The 25,246-nt window shown below is 35.2% G+C and overlaps 4 protein-coding genes across 4 annotated transcripts; 2 read left to right on the forward strand and 2 right to left on the reverse strand.

Moving 5' to 3' along the window:
- Positions 1–3,246: 3,246 nt before the first annotated feature.
- LOC110736044 (GATA transcription factor 17-like) lies at positions 3,247–4,597 on the forward strand. Its single transcript, XM_021916198.1, has 2 exons — positions 3,247–3,814; positions 3,909–4,597. Exons 1-2 carry the CDS (start codon positions 3,734–3,736, stop codon positions 4,239–4,241), a joined length of 414 nt encoding a protein of 137 aa, XP_021771890.1. The 5' UTR covers positions 3,247–3,733; the 3' UTR covers positions 4,242–4,597.
- Positions 4,598–10,612: 6,015 nt separating this feature from the next.
- Positions 10,613–11,434, reverse strand: LOC110735895. Its single transcript, XM_021916073.1, has one exon. It carries the CDS (start codon positions 11,432–11,434, stop codon positions 10,613–10,615), a length of 822 nt encoding a protein of 273 aa, XP_021771765.1.
- A 2,122-nt stretch (positions 11,435–13,556) lies between these two features.
- On the forward strand, positions 13,557–15,115 carry LOC110736796 (probable ribose-5-phosphate isomerase 2). The gene has a single exon (XM_021917105.1). It carries the CDS (start codon positions 14,043–14,045, stop codon positions 14,847–14,849), a length of 807 nt encoding a protein of 268 aa, XP_021772797.1. The 5' UTR covers positions 13,557–14,042; the 3' UTR covers positions 14,850–15,115.
- Positions 15,116–22,769: 7,654 nt separating this feature from the next.
- Positions 22,770–24,579, reverse strand: LOC110736797 (dnaJ homolog subfamily B member 3-like). Its single transcript, XM_021917106.1, has 5 exons — positions 24,200–24,579; positions 24,011–24,098; positions 23,854–23,924; positions 23,646–23,702; positions 22,770–23,145 (listed from the first exon to the last, which is right to left on the reverse strand). The coding sequence occupies exons 1-5, from the start codon at positions 24,314–24,316 to the stop codon at positions 22,972–22,974; spliced, it is 507 nt and encodes a 168-aa protein (XP_021772798.1). The 5' UTR covers positions 24,317–24,579; the 3' UTR covers positions 22,770–22,971.
- Positions 24,580–25,246: the final 667 nt, after the last annotated feature.

Here is a 25,246-nt window from a genome sequence, read left to right on the forward strand (position 1 = left end):
TGAGTAAACAAAAGGTGAGATTAGAACTTATCGAGTTTGATTAAATTAAATGAGTTTAAAACAAACCTGCCCTACATAATCTTGTAAATTTAGCCCCCTCATTGGCTTGTAGTATTTTTGAATAGGTGGGATGCCCAAGACAGTTTTGTACACAACAAGAATACTTATCTTTACCGACAATTCAAAGGCGTCGGTAAAATAAAAGGACCTTGACCGTACATCAACTCTTACGGATTTTTGGTTCGATATTTGCGGGTTAGACACTTTGAGAGTGATGGGAGGAAAGGTAAGGGATCCCTACCCTCAAAAGTGTCTCTTAATAAGCAAAAAAAAAGTGTGTTTTTGTGTAATCATTTGTAAATCCCACCGATGGGCTTAGTTTTCTAACCCACCGGCAGGGGAACAAAACTTTGTAGATCTAAACAATCCCAAGATCTAACCTAATTAAGTTCTGATACCATTTTAGATAATATAAACTTCTTGATCAGAGTGATTTCCATTGATCAATACTTATAGAGTTACAATAATGAGAGTCTTAATCATATTAGATAACTAACAAGATATATAAAGATATCATAAAGATATTCTTATACAAAATATATCCTAAACCTAGGATGAGAATATTATATGGATATTCTCTATCAGAACCCACAACTTTAATATTGGAAGGTGCAATCTTTCCCGCTATATCAAGCTTAGCTTAGTGATTTTATAGTCGAACGTGATTGTATTGATTTCATTCCCTTAAAATTTTCATCTAGTTTTGAGTCTTTTGACCATTTTTTCATAGAGAGGAATTTAATTAAAGTTTATTCAATAAGTATAAAGCTATACGATAACTACGGCTAAAAGGTTTTGATATCAATTCTCCTTATATAAGATCAAATCTTAAACATTATAGAGTAAAGAGTAAAGATCAAAGTATATACCTCGACAACCTCGTGTATCATATGTGCGTGCTTGAGCTAGAATAATAAATCCGTGGTGATCTTGATTTTTATTTTACCAGGGAAGAATTTTGATATCAATGCTTCTTTGAGATTAATTTTGAAAGAAGTGAACCATATGATAGAATTAGACAAAAACTATTATGCAATACATCGACACAAACTTTCGTCGACCCAACTCAAAAACTCTACTAAAAAGGATAGACAGACAGACTATATGCATGCATGCAATAACACTATAATAGAGCCAGTAGCCCAGTACACTTACACGTAATTACGTATATTGTAATATAAGTGGTTTAGCTGCCTAGTAGCTGATAAATGTGTGTGTTACCAAAACCCCTTTGATAGTAGTGTAAGTAAAAGCTAAGGACATATAACTTTATAATATTAATGGGGAAGGGGATTTTTTTTAAGAAAAAAATAAAATAAAATAAAAAAAATCGAAAGCTAAGATGAACAATCCAATCAAATTGAAATCTCTTATATGTTAATTTGGCCCGAGTTTATGTGCTATATACTTGAAAATTAGAGAGAAGGTTATTGAGGAAAATTCCTACCTTTAAAGCGTCCAAGGATTACTATTATGTCATAGTATATGCCCGGTCAAAAAATTTCATAAACAAAATTATTTTGTGGATGTACATTGAAGCACAGGAGTAGTATTTTACAAGTCAAGTCAATAGACTACTTGATAGCAAAGCAATAATCAATAGCGGGAATATTCCAATATTCCAATTACTAGTATTTCATTTTTTGTCCTTTTAATATGTAAGCATGAATAATTAAAGCACGTCTCCTGCTCCTCCTGCTCTAAATTGGACCAACAACCCTGATTATAGCATGAAAGGAACAAAGATAGGATTATTTTGGGATTTATGCCGTATTTAATCGAATTTAACAATTTTAAACTTCTATTAAAATCCATCAAAATCTACTCAATAAATTGAGCATAAAATATCCTTGTTACGAGTTTAAATGTGAAAATTGAACCTGATTAAAAGTATTCAAGGTGATTTTTCAAAAAAAAAAAAAAGTATTCGAGGTGATTGTAATTTGGATATGTTAAAAAATTAAGACAAGAGAACTCCACAAATTTAAAAACAAAGTGTTGTTATACGGTGGATCTTGTAAGTTGTAATATAGAATGGACCGACGTAATCCATTCCACAAGATGGTAATCAGTACAAGTCGCTGAATCACACTTTATTTTAATTGTTTAAACACAATTTTCAAATAAAGAAACCAAATAATTTGATTAATTGTTTGTTTAATAGTGGAATTTTACATTCTCCACATGATTACGCGAATCTCTATAAAATGTTTCTTTGTTTTCTTCTGAAAAACTATAAAATCTTAACAGCCCATCAACAGTTTTTTATAAACAAAGTAGATCCACCAGAACTCAAGATTGGATTAGCCCAATGGGCCATTAGACATTGGACCAAGTTGGGAGCAGATTCTTAACAGATCCAACAATGGTTATGGAATGCAACCTAATATTGGCTAATATAGTATATGAACTCAACATTTCACACTTGAACTGTTGAACACTAAGGTGTGAAATTCTCAATTAATTTTCACTTGTTTTAAGAAAATTAAGTTTTGAAAAAACAAGTTCAAGATATATACCTTTGAATAAGTTATAATCAATTCGTATGAACCGAATGACGACACTTCACAATTAAAATCAATGCACTTTATGTATATAGCACTTGTTTGGTTGACATGAAAATTAAATTTCCGTATAAATTTGTATTTTATGAGAATAATTTCTTCCCCAAAATTCCTATGAATTTACTTAACCCGGTTGGTAACAACAAGGGAATTTAAAATTCAAATAGTGGAATTAGTTTGACCGAGTTTGTTGATGAGTCTTTTATGAGTGCATCGGCTCATTTGCATGTCTAGCACCCATATTTTTTATTTTTGTTTTCTCTACCTACATTTTATTTATTCATTACTTTTTCTATTTTTGATCTAACATAAAAGGTACAACGGGAGATTATAGGTCATATATGGACATTATTTCACAAATATAGCTCAAACACAACATGTCATCTCACTTCGTTTTTATCATTTAAACAAATAATAAAATTTTATTAAGAAATCCGTTGGTACAACATATTAATTATGCAACAACATACGAACTAAACATAAATCTCATTTATGAATTATATAATATCTATATAATCCCACCACAATACGACTTTTTTGTACCTATTTTAGGCATCAAAATATTCACAATGATCCAACCCTTGCCCAACTTTAAGATCAAGTTATTATGAGTTTATGACTATCTATCTAATTTACACCAGTGTAGTAACAAACCCATCATGCAAAACAACCTGAAAGACATAAAACTACCCAAACTAACAATCCTAAAAATTTGCCACGTAAGTTCCCGCCTTCACTTTCCCTCCACCCTCATTTTGGCGGGTGTCCAAATTCTTCTGATTTCTGTTTTTATAGTTTCTCCCCAAAATATTTTTCCCCCAAAAATAAATTTTAAAAATTAGTGGGGTTCACTCATTTCCCCCAAAAATCCTGAATTTTCTAGTACTTTGCGCCTTCACCGAGCCTCTTTTTATGTCGGTTTTATTATCTGCCTCTTCTATTTATCATTCTTTTATTATTTTGCCACCCCAGAAAAACAGAGGGTAAATAATATTTCTGGGTTTATCAATTTCTCTGTTTTTCTTCATAAAACACCCATCTCATTTATTTGATTTTACCCTCTGATTCAAATAAATTATTCATAAAATTGAAGAATTAAAGGCGAAAAAATGAATGAGGCGAAGAAATTTTGTGCAGATTGCAAGACCACAAAAACTCCATTATGGAGAAGTGGTCCTCATGGTCCTAGGGTATAAATTTATTACATAATTTCTTTGTTTAATTATTTTTTTCTGGATTATATTCAATATTCTGATTGAATTTCTGGGTTATTTTTTGTTGCAGTCACTTTGTAATGCTTGTGGAATAAGATTCAGGAAGAGGAAGATGGCAGATGATGATCAACAACAACAATCCAATTCAGAAATGAGGGGAGAAAGTGATGATCAAATAAATAACGATCAACTTTTGAAGATGAATTATAACTACGGAGATATAGATGACATGATTTTAGCTCAAAGATCATCGTCATCATCTTCGTCGTCGTCGTCTTCACAGTTGAAAAAACAGAGGAGTAGCAGTGAAGATAGTATTAACAGTAGTAAGAGAAATTTGGGTGAAGTTGAGCAAGCTGCTGTATTGCTCATGTCTTTATCTTGTGGATCTGTGTTTGCTTAATGGGGGCATAATTTTTTGGAGGGTTGATCGATTAAGCTACCTCGGTCCGAATTAAGTTGTCGTATGGTAGTTCAAATTACACTATTAACGTGACTATTGTATTCAAACGGAGGGAGGGATTAGTTGATTACGAGTAGATCTTTTTACTAGTCTAGTTAATGATTGTTGTGGTTTAGTGGATGTTTTTGTTTGATTTAGGAGAATGTCCTAGAAAAGCGTAGAGAAGTTTTTAGGTAAAATGAAAGTGACAAAAGAGGTGCTAAAAATTCGTGGCTTTTGCTTGTTCGACTTGTAACCTCTTTTGTCACATATTAGTGGACTTTGTCAATATATATATTCTGGATTATTGTTGATAATTTTTGTTTGATCTCTATTATGTAATCAACGGCTTAGACTAATTTGTTGTTGATAGTTGCTAATGGCTATCAGCTTATCGAGATTAAGTTATACTCCGATTTGCTCCTACATTAGTAATTCTTTTCGTATTACTCCCTCCGTCCCCGAAAGAACGACCCTTTTGGGTTGATTTCGCGGGTATTAAGAAAGTTATTGGAAGTATAAGAGTGTTTAGGGAAGCTAAGAAAAGTAAATTGAAAAGGGAAATTTACATTGGAATTGCAAAAAAGTAGAGAGAGAAAGTAATAAAAGTATATAGAAAAAGTAAAATTTGCATGGGGAAGCTAATTTTGTACAAATATTATTGCAAATTAGAGGGTATTAAAATGAAAATGGGATGAACATTTTGGGACTAAAATTAGGTCAAAATGGTCGAACTTTTGGGGACAGAGGGAGTATGTGTTTGAAACGTGTCATATGCTTAATTATGAGAAGTAGAATAAAAATAACAATTGATTCCAAGATACTTTGTACATTGTACATCTTATATCCATCAAGATTCAAGAATACTCATTAGGCCTATATATAATGGCGATAACTGGATACTGGTAGCAGAGGAGTTAGAGTAACGATGAACATTTATTAATTATACAAACAAAAGATTAATTTGAAATCGAATTGGATGGGCAAGACTTCAGGAGGTTTTTGTTCAGTTCACACATCTCCAGATATTAAATACATTATCCATTTAATTTGTGTATTTATTAGTACATACAAAAGACACATTCATCTCCAAATATATGCACCAAAACTCCTTACTTTGAACCCAATCTCAAATAGTCAAATCCCTTCATTGTGAGTTCATTTATTGTAACTCATATGTTGGTCTCCCATGCCAGATGATTCGACCCAAAATTAAAATCACAGTGTTGCAAGCCTAAAGGGCCATTTACTCGTTTAGTAAGATCAACGCTCCACATATCGATTACTATTGTACTTCATCCGTATCAAAAAATAATAATTATACTTTATTAACCAAAAAAATAATTGGAAATAAGAGAGATTCAAAATGTGAAATCTAGTACAAGTATTAGTTTAGGGAGGCATATTAACATAAAAAAGATATATTATGGCTCTCAATGTACAAAAAATTGAGGCAAAATTTGGTTGAAAATGAATAATATAATGTCAGTCAATCAATTTAAATCAATTTCCGCCAAAATACATATTCTTTGTGGAATTGTTCTTTTTCTTTGAAGAAATAATGCTAGTAAATTGTCTTATAATTAGATAAATATTTATTACACCGATTTACTCATAAATTGTCGATAAATTCCTAACTTAATACTCCGTACTAAAAAAGAAAGTATATTAAATGTTTAGGGTTGAATATAGCATTGCCCTTGAAAAATCAACTTTTATTGAATAATTCTATTCAGAGTATTAATTGAAGTGTTTGGAGGGAGACCTCTTAATGTAGTGGCACAAGAGGTCACCTCGCATCCTCGAGGTGCGATGTTCGATCCTTATCAGCATAAATTCCACTCCGCCTTCGATAAGGGGGCCGGTTAACCTTACCATAAAAATAAATTAAAGTGTTTTTGGCCATACGTTATTGTTTTGGTGTCATGAACTCACTCAAGATGCCCATTTAATTGTGGGCCTCTTACCAGAACAGCCCACAAGGATATTGAACCAAATCTGGAAATATTCTGGCTATCTTAAATAATGCCAAATCCAAGGGACAAGATTATTTTGCCTACAAACAGAACTACACGACACATGATAATTTCGAGCCTAAGGAGTAAGGATATGGTAGGACGATTTAAAAGGAGGATTCCCCAATTTATTATGCTCATAAACAAAATTCATTAATTTAGTAATATTTCTGTACATAAATCAATAAAAAATTCTAGTTGTTAAGAGGTAACTATGATATTGTATATTTTATGATGATGGAGATGGAAGAGAGCAAAAGAGCAATTAGAGAATGTCGGTTTTTCTTCTTACACTACTAGTTCACAAGATAGTGAACTTATTTATAGGCAAATATTGCCCATAAAGTATGTTACATAATTGTACTTATATACAAATTATTGTCCTAAATATAGCTCATGTGATGAGCTATAAGCTATTGTGCTCCAAACTCATGTGAACTTCATTTGACATTTTCTTAACACTCCTCCTTGAAGTTCGCATGAAATGAAGTATGGGTTGCTTCAAAGAAAAATATTATATGCTTTGATATACTGCCTCGTTAAAAACCTTGTCAGGAAAAACCCAGTGGGATAAAAACCTGATCGAAGGGAAAAAGAGTGCAGTGCATATAATACTCCTCCTGATTTCAACATAGATCACGAAGATGTCGCATTCCAATTTTGTGAACCAATTGCTCAAATTTCTTGGAAGGAAGTGATTTGGTGAACAGATCGGCAAGGTTGTCACAAGACTGAATTTGCTGGATATCTATTTCCTCATCCTTTTGCAGATCATGTGTGAAGAATAGTTTTGGAGATATATGTTTTGTTTTATCTCCCTTAATATATCCTTCAGTTACTTGAGAGATGCATGTTGTATTGTCCTCAAATATGGTGGTTGGATTTTCTGTTATTGCTTTCATTCCACACTCTTCTTGGATATTACTGATCATCGACCTTAGCCACACACATTCTCGTCCTGCTTCATAAAGGGCTATCAACTCTGCATGATTTGAGGATGTCGCGGTCAATGTCTGTTTCGTTGATTTCCATGATATTGCAGTGCCGCCATAAGTGAACAGATATCCATTTTGTGACTTGGCATTTTGAGGGTCCGATAAGTATCCAGCGCCTGCATACCCAACAAGAGCAGCATCTTGTTTCGGTTCATAATATAAACCAAGGTCTTGTGTCCCTCGTAGGTATCGGAGTAAGTGTCGGACTCCCTTCCAATGTCTGTATGTCGGTGCAATTCTGTACCTGGCTAACAAATTTACAGAGAAAGCTATGTCGGGTCTAGTGTTGTTAGCTAAGTACATTAAGGCCCCAATTGCACTTAAGTATGGTACTTCTGGACCTAGAATTTCTTCATTTTCTTCTCGGGGTCTGAATGGATCGTTTTTCATATTCAAAGAACGAACAACCATTGGGAAGTTGATTGGAGTTGCTTTGTCCATGAAGAATCTTTTCAAAACTCTTTCTGTATAGTTTGATTGATGGATAAAAATACCATGACTCAAGTGCTCAATTTGCAATCCAAGGCAAAATTTAGTTTTTCCAAGGTCTTTCATCTCAAATTCTTTCATCAAGTATTTTGCAGTTTTCTCAAGTTCATTTGGGGTTCCGATGATATTCAAATCATCAACATAAACTGCAATAATAGCGAATCCTGATTGTGATCGTTTTATGAAAACACAGGGACTAATTTGGTTGTTCTTGAACCCTTCTCTCACAAGGTATTCACTGAGACGATTATACCACATCCTTCCAGATTGTTTCAATCCATAAAGTGACCTTTTTAGTTTTATGGAAAGTAATTGTCTAGGCTTGTGGTTTTCTGGTAGTTTTAGTCCTTCGGGGACTTTCATGTAAATGTCTGTATCGAGTGACCCATACAAATACGCAGTCACTACATCCATTAATCGCATTTGCAGTCCTTTTGTGGCTGTCAAACTTACCAGAAATCTTAATGTAGTTGCATCAACTACCGGAGAATATGTTTCTTCATAATCAATCCCTGGAATTTGAGAAAATCCTTGGGCTACAAGTCTTACCTTGTATCTAACTATCTCATTACGTTTTCTCACAAATACCCATTTGTAGCCAACGGGTTTTACACCTGCTGGTGTAAGAGTTATTTTTCCGAAAACTTCTCGTTTTTCAAGTGACTTCAACTCAGCCAGCATTGCCTCCTTCCACTTTGGCCAATCACTCCTGTGTCGGCATTCTTCCACTGTCCTTGGTTCAACATCATTTTCATCAGACACAATGTCGATTGCGATGAAATTTGCAAATATTTCATCCACGATAACATCTTTCCTATTCCAATGAGTCTTGGTAGAGACGTAATTCATTGAAATTTCATTGTTATCGACGTTTTGAACGTCTTGTTCATTTCCCGTAGGGTTGTCTTCTTGTTCGTCCCCTTTTGGATTATCATCATTTTCTTTACTTTCATCCACATTTGGTCTTTCTTGACCTTCTGACGGGGGAACATTATTAGTCTCATTTTCTATTCCATCCAATCTTTTTAGTTTCCTTGGTTTAGAATTTTTTGAACCAAGTGGTCTCCCACGCTTTCTGCGTGCTTGAGATTCATTCTCAATGGCCTTATTATCAGTTGGGATTTCAATACGTGCAGGGGCATTTTCTGCTGGTATATGTGATTTTGTCACCTTCTTTGTGTCTACAAATGCATCGGGCAATTGATTTGCAACACTTTGTAAATGAACAATTTTCTTGACTTCTTGTTCACACATATTTGTTCGTGGGTCTAACATCAACAATTGTGTTGCATTCCAAATAAGTTCTATTTCTTTCTTGTGTGGGTCCACTTTCTCTCCCCCTAAGGCTGGGAATACTGCTTCAATAAAGTGACAGTCGGCAAATCTAGCCGTAAATAAGTCACCAGTCAATGGTTCAAGATATTTAATTATAGATGGGGATTCAAACCCGACATAAATTCCCAGCCTTCTTTGTGGACCCATTTTTGTTCGTTGGGGTGGAGCAATAGGAACATATACAGCACAACTAAAGATTTTTAGATGTGAGATATTTGGTTCTCTACCACAAACAAGTTGTAGTGGTGAGAATTTATGATAAGTTGTAGGTCTCAATCTAATTAGTGCTGCTGCATGTATTATAGCATGTCCCCAAGCAGATGATGGCAATTTTGATCTCATTAATAATGGTCTTGCAATCAATTGTAATCTCTTAATTAGTGATTCAGCTAGACCATTTTGTGTATGGACATGAGCTACTGGATGTTCAACATCAATTCCAATTGACATACAATAATCATTAATTGTTTGGGATGTAAATTCCCCAACATTATCGAGCCTTATTTTCTTTATTGTATGATCTGGGAATTGTGCTCTTAATTTGATAATTTGGGCAAGTAATTTTGCAAAAGCAACATTTCTGCTTGAAAGCAGACTGACATGTGACCATCGTGTGGAAGCATCAATTAAAACCATAAAATATCGAAATGGTCCACATGCCGGATTAATTGGCCCGCAAATATCTCCCTGAATTCTTTCCAAGAATTTTGGAGATTCAATAGCAATTTTGTTCATGGATGGTCTTATTATTAATTTGCCAAGTGAACATGCAGAGCATGTTAATTCATCCGATCGAGGAATTTTGGCATTCCTTATTGTATGTCCAATTGAATTCGCTATTATTCTTTGCATCATCCCAGTTGCTGGATGTCCCAAATGATCATGCCATAAAATAATCAAATGTTTGTCATCTAAATTCTGGTTAGATATCATATTGATTTCCATGGGTCGTATGTTTATACGGTATAACCCCGAAGAGTATGCTGGCAATTTCTCATAAATGTGTTTCTTGCCATATTTTCTTGCCGTAAGGCATAAATACTCCTTTTGACCCGTTGTCATTGTTTCTAAATGATAGCCATTTTGGCGCACATCTTTGAAACTTATGAGATTTCTTCGAGATTTACTCGAGTATAAAGCATTATTGATCATCAATTTTGTTCCATTTGGAAGCATTATACAAGCCTTTCCAGATCCTTCAATTAATTTTGCTGACCCGGAGATAGTGTTTACATTTGCCTGAAACAACTTTAGTTGTGAAAAATATTTCCTATCCTTTAAGATAGTGTGTGTTGTTCCACTGTCCAAAAGGCAATGATATTCGGAACCAACTTCGGGTATATCCATATCTTCATAAAATAAATATGAGATTAGTTTAGAATAATATCATACAAACTTTTATTTATGATAGAAATTAAGAGTACATGACTAATCATTTAAAATACATATCAGAAAATTCATTAAAACGTAGTATATATTACATCAGTAGATGGGTTAATTAAGCATTGTTATTTTCTCCAAAGATGAAATCATTCCCAGTTTCAGCATTGTCCATGAAGAAATCGGACACATCAAGGGTAGGACATGGAGCATTTTCTTCATTAACATAATTTGCTTCTGCATTTTTCTCTTTGCCTTTTACAGAAGCCTGGTAAAGGTCTACCAAATGTTTGGCCGTACGACAAGTACGTCCCCAATGTCCTGTCATGCCACATCTGTAACATGTGTCTTTTCCTTTTGAAAGAGTTTGTTTGTGGCTTCCAGATGACTGTCCCTTCTGTTTTTCAAAAATTTTGAAATTACTGTTTCTTTGAAAATTGTTTCTACCACGTCCTCGGCCTCGTCCGCGATAATTTCCACGGCCATTGTAATTTCCACGTCCACCTCTTCGTGCAGCATTTGCCTCGAGTGGATAAGAACTTGTTGCATTTGCCTCATGATGAGTGGCCAAAGACCCAGTTGGTCTGAGATTATGATTTTTCAACAAAAGATCGCTATTTTGTTCCGCAACAAGCAATACACTCATTAATTCATTAAACTTCTTAAAACCTCTTTCACGATATTGTTCTTGCAACAGTATGTTGTTTGCATGAAAGGTAGTGAGTGTTTTTTCAATCATTTGTTCATCGGTGACTGGATGATCACAGTATCTCAATATAGATACTATCTCATGTATGGTTGAATTGTAATCTATTACAGATTTGAAATCCTGGAACCGTAAATTTCTCCAATCAAATAATTCCTTAGGAAGGAGCACCCTTTTGTGGTGTCCAAATCTTTCATTAAGGCAGTCCCATAATTCTTTGGGATCTTCAACCATCATGTACTCAGTTTTAAGGCCTTCATGTAAATGATGCCTTAGTAACACTAAGGCTTTTGCCTTTTCTTGTTCGGTAATGGGTTTTTCAACGTCATTGCAGAAGTGGTAGCATCAGTTGTTTGACCAGGGGGACTTTTATTAACAGTATGCTCCAACCCTTGAGCTTTTAAATTCATCATGGCATCCACTTTCCATTCCAAAAATTTCTTTCCAGATAAATCTAGAATGCTGAATTGTCTTTTCACAAGATCTCCCATTTTAACTACAACAAATTACGTGATAATTAGTTTATAATCATACGTATATCACATGTGTTTAATTCTTCCATATTTTTAGTTTGTTAATGAAACACATGATAATTAATTTTTTTTTTAACAATAATAAGACATAAATAAAATAGTTCTTTCTCCCCCCTTGGTTTATTATTGTGAGTAATTATATAACTATGCAAAAAAAAATCATATTAGTCGTATAAACAGCAAAACGACAACAACAATAGTAGTAACAATAATTATAATAATAATGGTAATATTATACAATGATGATTTAAAACAACAAAACAACATAATAAAACAAAACATGCTTTTAACCGACAAAATAAACAAACTTCACTTGTACATTATGACAAAAATTAATATTGCTACTAACAGAACTACAAGCGCCGTAATTAGGAGAAAATATTGTTTTATTTTCTTTAAATATTCCTCAAAGGTGAAGGTGTGGGTGTTTTGGATGTTTTGGTCGCCGTCGGGGAACATATTGGAGAAGAAGGGGTGAATAATTTTTGGGTGATTTTTGGATAAAGAGAGGATAAGAGATTTGTGGTGAAAATCGGGGGAAAATCTACCTTTTATAGAGGTAGGTTTATCTGTTACTGTTTTGTACAATTGTAAAAATATCATATAATGGTTTAATGTACTGGAAAAATTATGATTCAAATATATGTATTTATAATTGTAAAAGGTTATCACACTGGGAATGCAAGCCATAGTGGTCCGAGAGCCCTAATATCTATAAAAGATCATGGGTTCGAAAACTGAAAGAAACACAAAAAGTTCGTAAAAGAAAGAAAAATAATAAGTATAAAAGGCTGCATCTTTTTGTCAATTTAGTTTATCATGTTTTGAGATATATGATATAATAAATGTTTGAGTTTCTGGTATAGAGGATTCCAAAATATGGGCAACTATAGAGCATACTCCTCAAAACATTTAGAAGTAGATAGTATTTATTTGTTATAATTTTGAGAAGTAGGTATAAATATACCTGACTAGTAACTGGTGCTGATAACGTGTTAAGAGGTAACTATGATATTGTATATTTTATGATGATGGAGATGGAAGAGAGCAAAAGAGCAATTAGAGAATGTCGGTTTTTCTTCTTACACTACTAGTTCACAAGATAGTGAACTTATTTATAGGCAAATATTGCCCATAAAGTATGTTACATAATTGTACTTATATACAAATTATTGTCCTAAATATAGCTCATGTGATGAGTTATAAGCTACTGTGCTCCAAACTCATGTGAACTTCATTTGACATTTTCTTAACACTAGTCACATTTTCGTAAATAAATTAGCATTGGTAAGATCCATAGTTATTAAAGGTTATTGCTTTATTTATCAAAAAAAAAAACCAATAAACTTGTATAATACTAATTGAGTAATTCATGTAATGCTGATCGAATAACCCTTATAACATTTAAAGAGTAACCTATATAACACTAACGAAATAAAAAATCCTACGTAGTATAACGACTGTCGACTGGCCATTCGACATGTAAGAATAGAAATTGTAGAGCTGATCAAGTATGGTCCGACCCAATTTTTTTTTTGGGACGGGTTTGACATTGCGTTTTTATGCATATTTAGTTGATTTTTAGGCCCGACCTGACTATTTTGGACGGGTCTGTGCACAAAAAATCCGGCCCGAAGCTTGACCCGACCCGCCCAATAATCACCTCTAAGAAATTGTAAAAGAGTGAGTGATATCATCACAAAGGAAAGAAAAAAAGAAGAGCTTTTTCGTACTGCACTACTGCGTAATAAATAATCTATTCAACAAGAATCATAGACCATGCCGAGTTGCCGCCGCATACCTGCATCAACACGTACACGTCTTTACTTTCCTTTTTTTCCAAATCAAAGAAAGAAAATACTCCACCTTCAATGGCTTAAAAATCATGATTTTTACAAATTAAACGTTACAATAACACAAAAAATAAATAGAATATTCTCCACCAAAAACAAATTGCAAAAGGTTTTTTATAGTCAAAGAGTCCTACAACACACTTTTAGGTTCGGGATAATAATAATAATAATAATTTAATAAACCCTAATTTTTCCCCCCTTTTCTTACTTCTTCTTCCTCCACCACTCAAATTCTTTCTTATCTTCCTCCTCCTATAAAATCCCAAACACCCTCTTATCTTTTCTTGCTCATTTCAGATTTTCCCCTTTCTTCTCTTTTCTGGGTATCCATTAATTTATAATCTCTTCTTCCCGATTTTGTGCTTCACAAAATATTATCTAATTTGATTGATAAAAAAATAATCAAATTTGATTCTTTGAATTTGCATTCACATTGTAATTCAATCTACATTTATAATGGCAATTCCCTGCACACATTTCATATCCTCTGAAAAAGCAGCAATGGAAAACGGGTTTTTATTAGGTTCACCCAATTCAATCTCATCACCCCGGGTTTTAACCCAGGACGAATTGAAGAAAATCGCAGCATACAAAGCAGTTGAGTATGTCGAATCGGGTATGGTAATCGGGTTAGGAACCGGGTCAACAGCAAAACACGCAGTTAACCGAATTGGTGAATTGCTTCAACAAGGTAAACTTACTGGAATCATTGGAATACCCACTTCAAAGATGACCCATGAACAAGCTGTTTCATGTGGTATCCCTTTATCAGATCTAGACTCATACCCTGTTATCGATCTCGCAATCGATGGTGCTGATGAAGTTGACCCGTTCATGAATTTGGTTAAGGGTAGAGGTGGGTCCCTTTTAAGGGAGAAGATGATTGAGAGTGCTTGCAAGAAGTTCATCTGTATTGTGGATGAAACTAAGATGGTTAAGCATTTGGGTGGAAGTGGGTTAGCTATGCCTGTTGAAGTTGTGCCCTTTTGTTGGAAATTCTCTGCTCAAAGGTTGAGAAATTTGTTTCAGGATTCTGGGTGTGTTGCAAAACTTAGGGTTTACCCTGAGAGTGGTGAGCCTTTTGTTACTGATAATGAAAACTATATTATTGATTTGTATTTTCAGAAGGATATTGGAGATCTTGATGTTGCAAGCGACACAATTTTGAGGTTGCCTGGTGTTGTTGAGCATGGTATGTTTCTTAACATGGCAACTACTGTTATTGTGGCTAGTGAGCTTGGGATTACCGTCAAGAATAAGTAGAATTTTAGTGTTTTTATATTTACTTTGATTTAGGTGAAATTTTGATGTTAAGTAGGATGATAGTATGAAGATTAGTCCTTTTTGTTATATGTTATATGAAACTAATTTGATGGTATCACATTGTATTTTTTTGGTAAATTGATCAATGATTAGCTGCTATCAGTTCTCACATATTGAGCATTTGGTAATTGTTATTAGATGTTATCTGATGGTGGCTGTATTGCCTGTATATTATTTTAAATAAGTGGATTACAGAGACCGCGAAAGTTGTGGTTAAGTTATCTATCGTTCAATAACTTTAGCACCGATGGGTTGTATTTGAATTGGTGGCAAATTGCTCAAAGATTTCACCCTACATCTCTCGATACGGCCGTCAACTCCGAGGGTGAATAAATCGTTCCCCTGCACTTCTTCCTTGTATATCAGACTATCAATATAGCTTACTTCAGCACAAGCAAATCTAATTATGCTGAACAATATGATTTCCTGTCTGGCAGTCTTAGCTTTGACATCCCCTTGGCAATGGCAACTTTCAGTTGACTTGTGTCGCTTTAAGTTGTACCTTTGCAAGTTGCCTGTTTGAAATTTTGGAATTACAGCTTACTGTAGGCATCTTTTTGGCCCATGCGCAAAATCAAATCTTTTTTATTCTTTAAGCTGCAACTAGCTTGGCATATATTCATTCGATTGGTAGCTGCGTTTCATTCTGTTCCAATGGTGGAGTTACTTTTGTCCTGGGAAGATCCATATACTGTGTAATTGTTTCTGTCTTTTGAAATGGCAAAGCTAGCAGATGCTCTGTGTCAGCTAAATGTGGCTGTGGTAAGATATTGTGTTACTGAATAAGTGTGTTCAATTTATTCCCTATAATTGAAGTTTCTTCTCCAATATGACTCCTTTGGAGTGTTGGCACCTAATCATCCTACCGTGGATATTTACTGTATGCCTAGATCAGAAATGTAGACACTACATTGTGGCTGGCTATGAAATTATGTCAAGGATTTGTATGTTGAGACTATGGAGTATGAAGTCACTTTGCTTATTGGCTGTGCTTGGTATGCATAATTGGACGAGCTGTTACTTCTTTGCTTATGCATACAGGAAATCTTGAAAAATATAATTGTTGCTGTTAGCTTTGTCATTTTGGTCATATGCTGAAGCAATCTTCATTGCCGGTAGTAATTGCTCTATATTATTTTGATTTTGCGGATAATCTATTGGACCAATTGTACATTTATCTTTGTATATATGATATGTACCAAATATCTGAATTAAAGGAGGCAAGACTATCAGATCTTGTCATCAAAATCATTTGATTTTATGATTATATACTACGTAACATACCACCATACCACCGTATTAAAAAAGAAAAAGAAATTCTAGAGTCATGATTTCAATTTGATTAAGAACTAATATCAAACACTTAATTTAAACAGACACGCCTCTTGCGTTAAGAGCATTGAGGTGCCACCAAGGCAATTGCTAACGAACTTGTGCCTGATGTCCTCAGCCCTTTGACTGCTTAATGTTCTGAAACATTAGCCTTAAAGTGTATCCTCCCTAAAGCTCTTGACTGCAAGTATGACAGCATAATAGCAGGTGCATACTTCGTTTAATGGTGAACATATGACTATATAATATGAGCATGCTATTTGAAATTCACCAATCCAAAATACAGCAGACTTCCCTGTTTGGCTCATTTTAACTTCAGTAAAGGTTTACCAGAGATACAAGATACAACTTTAAAATCTTCCACCTTACAGCACAAAGTTTTATCTTGATGCGGTGTTTGTTATTGTGAATACATTACTCTGCACCTTTTTGGAATTGGATCTATGTCTTGAACTCTTGAAATCATTCCCTTGAGTTTATGTTCACTCATAACTGAATAACTGTAAGTAAGTGCCCTGTATTAACTATTCAGATGAGTTCTGTTTTTCCCTGACACTTGTACTTTGCTATGTAATGTTCCTAGATTCATGTTGCTTTTTGTAAATGAATATTTGCTTTCACTTGTTCTAGTTTTACTTTACTCATATATCTGCTTCCATTTCCTTGATGCTTGATGTACTCCGTATTATTTTTCTTATGTTTCTCTGTTTCAAGATGTCTTAGTGTAGATTTGTAGATTTTATTAGGTCTTTAGTCAAATTTATTTTGTACAATTGTAATCATAAATTGAATTTGGAAGCGCTTTGAAATGGTCATAGCCTCGTAGATTTTTTATATTAATACGATATCCTTCTGCTAAATCTCATTGTATATATTCGTCTACTGCTAAGTAGGAAGATAATTCTGCACTGTATGCAAATTAAGCATTTCCTCTTCATATGTCAATATTGATCCTTTACCTTCTAAGGGACTTTTAATTTGACTGCTTTTTTCCTTCCCACCTGTGGTGGCCGGAAGGGTGTTAAGGCTCCCCTTCAAGGTACGTAGTTTATAAATTCCTACTTATAGGATTTGCTCTGTATATTTGAATATGCACCATGTTTAACATTCCATAAATCCAGTTAGTGGACATGATTGTTGATTGTGCTTCCTGCGTACCTCAAGTTTGTATGCATGAACATCATATGTACTGCAATGAGCCAGCTGAATGGAGGCTAAACATGTCATGGTGGTCCTTGATATATTGTGTTATTAACATACTATATTGCATTGTTCGAAGAATTCTTCTCACTATAATGCTTGCAGTAATTGATCGAATTGTCATGCTATCTCATGAAGCAAACATCATTCCTGTATATGGGACTTAGAGAAGGTTCAAGTGACATCACAAAAATGGCGGACTTGCCTGTTCTTCTCTACATATTCAATGCAACAAAAGGTGAAAAGGTTTGCAGCCAATTTAAAAGGTTAGCGGCTATGACATGGTAGCATTATTGGGCAACTTTGTGTTAATGCTGATCTCTAAGCATGTACTCAGGCTTCTGTGCGTGAAATTCAAGTTTCACTACGAAAAGACCTTTGAGACTTGGACAATGGATACAAGAAAAGTATAGTACTTGGAAATTGTTGATTTTCTATATGGTTCTTGACCTTTCTTTCCTTCTCTTGCCCTGTAAATACAAAGTAAAGTCTCTTTTCGATCTCTTTCCAAGGGCACCCAGTGAGAGAGACGATATTAGTACTTCGTATGTTATTTGATCCTTGACCTTTTGCTTTAGTCTTGTTTATGGCTCATACCCAAGTCCGTCGCAATAGAGGCTATTGATCTCGCGGAGGAATTATATATGTACCCGGAAATTCACACTTTCAAGTGGTATGTAAATATAAACCTGGGCGCGGGCCGGGTTGGCCCGCGTGCCGCCCGGCACGGCCCGCCGTTCGACGCAGCCCGACACGGCCCGATCTCCAGCCCAGCACGGCACGGAAGTTGAACTTCGTGCCACGGGTCGTGCCCTGATGAATTCCCAGGCATGGCCCGGCACGCTGGCACGGCCCGCGTGCCCAACGGCCATATTACCGTTTAAAAGCAACGGCTAGTTGCTTAATTAGCCAAAAAAACGGCTACTTAACGGCTATATTTTTGCCAATTTGCTTCCCAAAAATTCTATAAATACCCACCACCATTTCATTCCCAAATCACAAAATCACAATCTCTTCTTCTTATCTCTTATATTCTCTAAATCTCTAATAATCCTTATTTTCTTAAATTCTCTAATTATTCTCTTAAATTCTCTAATTATTTTCCTAATATCGGAAAAAATTAAAAAGTTCGTAATCGTAATTAGTGGAGCGTTGAAGCACGGTTGTAAGATCTAAACTAATCTTAAATTTATTATTGTTTTATTGTTATTATTAGAATAATCTTGTTTAATTATTATTGTTGTTAATTGTTATTGTTGTTGTTATAATTGTTGTTATTAATTATTATTATTGTTACAATTGTTGTTATTATTTATTTTTGTTGTTATTGTTATTGTTATAGTTGTTGTTATTAATTATTATTATTGATATTTTTATTGTTAAAATTGTTGTTATTAATTATTATTATTATAGTTAACCACTTTTTATTAAAAAATTTATTGTTAATTATGGCATCGAACAACCCATCATCTAGGTCTAGGGCGAAAGGCCGACTTACCCTTAGTAGTAGTTCTAGGGAACCACCAAATACAACGAGCCCCCAAATTTCGAGTCAAACCAATGACCCTAAATTTCGGGATATCCACCACCACCACTAAACCAATTTCCACCACCACCTAACCAATTTCCACCACCACCACCAAACCAATATCAAAATCCACAACAATTCCCACAATTCGGTCAATTCCCACCTAATTATATCGGTGATCAACAAAACTATTGTTCTAGCCAAGGTAGCCAAGAAAGTACCCGAATTCCCTCCAGTTCTACCCCTTCTACTGCCACTACTAACGCAGACACACATCATGAATGGTTAACCGAAAGTGAGATGGTACTTTTGAAAAACCGAAGGAGTGAGGTATGGAGTTATTTTGTCCTAAATAAAGAGGGTCAAAAATATGCAAAATGTAAAACATGTAATGGTGTATTCACGACATTTACCAAAAACGGGACGGGACACTTAACTAGACACAGGAAAGCTTGTGCAAAACCAGCTAGTGATCCAATCCAGCCCAAAATTTTCCAATTCCATCCATACGGCTTTACATACAACTATGAGAGGGATAGGGATGAACTAGGAAAAATGATAGTACACGTCGAACAACCTTTTCTTTTCTCGGAAAGTGACGCATTCAACACCTACATTAACAAAGCACTACAACCCCAACATAAAAGAATCTATAGGAAAACCGTTTGTTCCGCCGCAATGAAAAATTTCCTAGAGTACAAAGTCCGGTTACAAGCCGAATTGAGTAACCTTAACTGTAGAGTATTTTTGACAGCCGATTCTTGGGATAGTGGTTATAAATATCACTATTTATGTGTGACTTGCCATTGTTTAGATGATCAATGGTTGTTATAAAAAATAATAATACATTTCAAAATGCTGGAATACCCACACACCGGCATTAACATTGCTCACCATTTAATGCAAGCAATAGACGAATACAACCTTCGAGATAAAATGATGTCTATGACTTTTGATAATGCAACCTCTATGACATACACAGCTAATCTTATCAAACAAAACTTAACCGATGTACTATTAGACGGTGAAGCTCTTCATACTAGATGTGTTTGCCATGTACTTAACTTATGTGTACAGGATGGAGTTCGGGCAATTGGCCCATACTACAGCAAAATCAGAGATGCTATTATGTCTATTAATAGCTCTAACATGAGATACCAAGAATGGAAGAGTTTTCTAAAACAACAAAAGATAAGGGTAATAAAAATTAGAACCAATTGTCCAACTAGGTGGAATTCCACCTATGACATGTTAACAAAGGCAATTGAGTACAAGGGCCCGTTAACATTATTTTACAACCAAAAATTTCCACAAAATGCTTTGTATGATGATGATTGGAATAACTGTGAAAGATATATGCAATTTTTACAGTTATTACATAACATGACGTATTGTTTTTCTACTGTTTACAATCCTTGTGCTCAAAACTTTCTTTCTAATGCATGCTTACTCGCCCAACTTTTCGCTGATCATCGCCATCAAAGTGATTATGATCAGTATCTTCCAGCAATGGAAACAAAGTGGCGTAAATATTATAGTGAAATTCCTTTGATTTATATTTTTGCTTCCATATTAGATCTTAGGCAAAAGTATTTTGAGCTAGCGTGCCTTGCTGCCCAGCACCCAGCCAGCCAGTGCGCGCGCTGCTGCTGGGCTGTGCTGGTGCTACGTGCTGGCGCTGGGCGCTGCTAGCACCTAGTGCTGGCATTAGCCCCAGCAGCCCACGCACTCACTCTTCGCGCCTCACTGCTAGCACAGCCAGCATGCGTGTTGCTAGCGAGCCACGCATGCTGGCCACACTGCCCCCCCCCCTCGCACCATTCGCATACCCCATCGCACACACGCACTAGCACGATGCCTATGCTAGTACTAGCCAGTGCCTAGCACTGCTTGTGCTTGATGCGAGGCATGTGCGCACGTACACGCACTAGCCATGCACCACGCACCACGCACTGCCAGCCCACACGCATCACATGCGAGGCTGCTTGTGCGAGGCTAGTGTGCGAGGCTGCGAGTGCCAGGGCCTAGCATCGAGCTGGCGCGCAGCCCCTCGCATGTGCTGCAATGCTTAGTGCTGCCATGCAAAGGCTAGCACTCAAGCACACGCACATGGCGCGCCATTGCCAGGCAGCCAGCCATGCCAGCACCTGGTGCTTGCGATGGTGCTGCCAGGCCAGTCACGCACGCACGCAGCACCCAGTGCTTGCGATGGTGCGCCTGGTGATGCCATGGCCTGCGATAGGCGCCATATGCACCCAGGCACCACGCTAGCATGCTTGCTAGCTGCTATGGGCTGCCTGGTGCCTGTGTGGCCTGCGATGGCTGCCATGCGCACCTAGGCACCCATGCTAGCTTGCGATGGGCTGCTAGGGTGCGCCTAGGCTGCGATGGTGCCTAGCACACCATGGTGCGCCTAGCACACACATGGTGCACTTAGGTTTGCGATGAGCTACTCTAGCCTAGCTATGGCTACGCTCATGCTTGTCGATTGTGATTTTGCGACGCTCGGTATCGACGCCCTAGGCTCAATTATTTGGGTGGTTATATAAAAAAAAGGGAAAAAATAAATAAATAAAAAAAAGTGGGGCCCACCGACGGAAATTCACCGGAATTGCAAAATGGGTGGTAATCTGAGCAATTATTTTTTTTATTGGGTGGTAATTTAAAAATAAAAATTATTTGGGTGGTTATATCAAAACTGGAACATTTTTTGGGTGGTAATTTACAAAAAATCCTAAGAATTAAGTAAAGAATTTGGAAAAAAGAAAAAAATTTATGTAAAAATTAAGAAATAAAATAGGAAGAAGATTGAAGGAAGGAGATGAAGTAATATATACCAGTACTCCAGTAGTACATAGTATATATGTGTGTTTGGTGTATAAAAGGGGGTATTTGATGAGTGTTGCAGCTAGCTTACATGGACATAAGAACATGCCAATTTCTTGGAATTTAGTCAATTTACTTAACCTATTGGCACTTATTTGAAATGTGTTGAATTTTTTAAATTTATTATAGTTGTGAATTACACTATGTATTTATTTATTTTTATTTTTTTGTTTTGTGTTGCAAATGAATCACTAGGCGTTTCAAATTGTTATCGGAAAACTATGTCCTATTATACACTTTGTAGTTAAGTAGTCTTTGTTGACATTAAATTATGATTCGTAATACTTGCACTCAATGTTTAATATGAATTTGTCGGTATTTCTTAAATGGGTGAAAATAACATAACTTTAATAAACAGATTAAAAAGGAGGAGCAATTTTTTTTTAGACGTATATGGAAGCTACTTGTACCATCTCCTTCAGTTTTCGGATGGATATGCTTATTTTCTACCAAACAAACATTTATCTTGCTCTTTGAATTAAAAAAAAAACAGGGGATCAAATATCAACACTAATAAGTACTCGTATTATAAATTGTATAATACTCAGAAATAATACCGTATTAATATGTATATTTAAAAAAAAAAATTGAAAGATATATTCCATACTTAGCATATTCGACCTAGGCTAATGTTGTGGTTAATTTGAAATAAAGAAAGCCTATACAGAGTATATATGTACTTCATTCCAGATAATTTAAGTGTGAAAACCTACTACACGAAGTATATCACATATGACTATGTATGATATGTCACATGTAACATGTTCAATTCCCCCACCGGATCATTTGTACTCGTACGTGCCATTTCTTTGCCATCCTTTTCTTTAATATATGGACCTATACTCACCCTCTCTATTTTCACTTCCCTAAACAATCAAGCCAAATGCAAATGTAGCAAATAAAAAGACAATAGGAGAATCAAGAAGGAAATATTTATTTCACATTTCACTAATATTCTAACCATTACAAACTCAATACTCAAAAGAGGTTGAACAATTCTAATAAAACAAGGGACCCTTTTAATAAACAATTGAAAAAGAAGAAAGAAGCCTAAAGGTTGACACTATTTGGTTAGAAAAATCACAAACAAGTAAGAAACGACATCGTTTGAATGAATCAGCAACGAGGGGAGGTTCGCTTGGGTGCGGCGCTCCCTTTGGTAGCTGCACAAGTTCCACTACTTCGTGATCTTTTCGCAGCCGTTTGATCTGCGTTTAAGTCAAAGCACATCCCATCTCCACCACCCACCATTTCCACGAACATCTTTTGTAGATCTTCTAGACTCTCCGTCTGCCATTTTAGTATTACCATGCATTACTTATAAATATCCCTTGTCATTTTCATTCTAATTTTTCATTTATACCCTTAAATTATCTTCATATTTCATTTCAACCCCCTTAAATTATCAAAATTTCACCCAGTCCCTACATTTTCTAATTTACTAAAGACAACAACCCTAAGTCTCCACCTTTGTAATATTTTGATGGCAAAAATTAATACCAATAGATACGTGATTTTAACATAGATTTCAAAATTAATATTATTTTAAGCTATAAATTAATTAGTTACCAAAGACCTTGGGCACTCATAACAAGATTATATTTTAACACTATCACAATTGCTAAAGTAGAAGTTTAAAAATTAAAACGTGTTAACTAAAAAAAGACGAAAGAGTGGTAAAGTACATTCAATTGACCCCTTGAACCTCTACGATGATTTTTACGCAAGGAAAAATATAGTTAGGTGGAGTCTTATTACAGCTAATTATAGGGGAAAAATTGAGAAATTACCTCGCCTCTAACATTGTCCATCATTGAGAGCATCTCTTGCATAAAATCACAGAACCCCTGTTCCATATAATATTACACCTAATTAATTTTTAAACAAAATAGTCACATTACGACGTCGTTTAATTACAAACGACACCGTAATAGGCAAATAATCAACATGCAAAATTCTAAATTCCACCAAAACATTAAATGAAAAAAAAAAACGAACTTGATCTTCTTCTTCCGTAGGATCATAAAATCCGGCATCGTACATTGATCGCTTACCCTGATCCGACAACACTACATAATTCCCCAAAAATAAAATTAACTCAAATCAAATTAGATGAATTTAAAAAATCAGTAAAATTATAATTAGTGAGAAAAACCTGAATAAGCTTCTTGAATTTGCTGAAACCGGCGTTTCGCTTCGGCCGAAACGGAAGGATTACTCGCCCACCTATCCGGATGCCATTTCTTCACAAACCCAAATTAAAATCAAAAAGTAAATTTGAAAAATTCCGCGAAAAATATTTTTCATCAAAACAAACGGAGCCGAAAAAAGAGTAAATACATACAAGTGCAAGTTTGCGATAAGCGGCACGAATGTCAGACGGAGAAGCATCGTTACGAAGACCAAGAACAGAGTAATAGCAAGATCCATTTCCACCGTTAGATCCTCCACCTCTCTCCATTTTTTCACCAAGATCAAACGGCTGAGAAAAATTAGAATTATAATTCGAAAGTAAGTCGACAAATTGGGGAATAAAATTATATATTCATGGAGAAAATTGTAATGGAAGAAGAAAAAAGAGGAGAGAGAAAAATATCTGTGGAAAATAGAGGTGGGGATTTATATGTGAAATTATCTCTCTAACTCTCCGAAGAGGAGAGAGAGAGGGTGGGATTGAAGATGCTGACGATGGAGGAAAGTTCGAGAATTTCAGAATTGATAAAGTTAAGTGAAGGAAGAGAGAGGGGGGGGGGGAGAAGATATTTTTGTTGTGTGAGTTTGGGATTGACCTTGGAGGTGGGTTTATTTACGATTCTTGCCATTTTACTTGCCACGTTGGTAATTGTTTATTTGGAAATTGGGAAAGTAAATTAATTTAGAGGTAGTGGTGTTGTCTGTTGTGGTGTGGTTAGGTCGCGTGTCTAAAACGATGTGTTTTTGGATGTGTTGGGAGATTAAAGTATTAAACTGCCTAAATTGGTGATTGTGTCATGGTGAGTGTACTTCTGAAAATAAAATGATTTGGTCATCTCATGTAGTACGAGTAGTTTCTTAGATTTGTAGTTTGGAACTTTGATGCTCATTTTTGTATCATCAAAGATGATGCAATGTTTGCAATCTTGCATATACTTGTACATAATAAAACAATTTTTTCTTAAAAATTGCGGATCACATCCACTTATTCATAATAAAAAAAACAAACTTACCATTTTAAAAAAGTTACTCCCTCAGTTTTATAATAATTGTAACATTTTATATTTACGTTCATTGTATAATAATTTCAACATTCCTTATTTGGTAACGACCCACTACTATTTATTATTTCTCACTCCTATCAACCTTACTTACACTACTTTTAATTCTTTTGCTCTCCTATACTTACAATTAAATA

This window comes from Chenopodium quinoa, unplaced genomic scaffold (genome assembly GCF_001683475.1).
Source record: "Chenopodium quinoa cultivar QQ74 unplaced genomic scaffold, ASM168347v1, whole genome shotgun sequence".
Taxonomy (NCBI): Eukaryota; Viridiplantae; Streptophyta; class Magnoliopsida; order Caryophyllales; family Amaranthaceae; genus Chenopodium; species Chenopodium quinoa.

Coding starts and splice junctions, on each gene's coding strand:
- LOC110736044 (XM_021916198.1), top strand. CDS start 3,734: ATGAATGAGGCGAAGAAATTTTGTGCAGATTGCAAGACCACAAAAACT. Junction 3,815..3,908: donor GTGGTCCTCATGGTCCTAGG/GTATAAATTTAT, acceptor TTTTTGTTGCAG/TCACTTTGTAATGCTTGTGG.
- LOC110736796 (XM_021917105.1), top strand. CDS start 14,043: ATGGCAATTCCCTGCACACATTTCATATCCTCTGAAAAAGCAGCAATG.
- LOC110736797 (XM_021917106.1), bottom strand. CDS start 24,316: ATGGAGAGAGGTGGAGGATCTAACGGTGGAAATGGATCTTGCTATTAC. Junction 23,703..23,853: donor CTACGGAAGAAGAAGATCAA/GTTCGTTTTTTT, acceptor TATATGGAACAG/GGGTTCTGTGATTTTATGCA. Junction 23,146..23,645: donor TGGACAATGTTAGAGGCGAG/GTAATTTCTCAA, acceptor CTAAAATGGCAG/ACGGAGAGTCTAGAAGATCT.
- LOC110735895 (XM_021916073.1), bottom strand. CDS start 11,434: ATGGTTGAAGATCCCAAAGAATTATGGGACTGCCTTAATGAAAGATTT.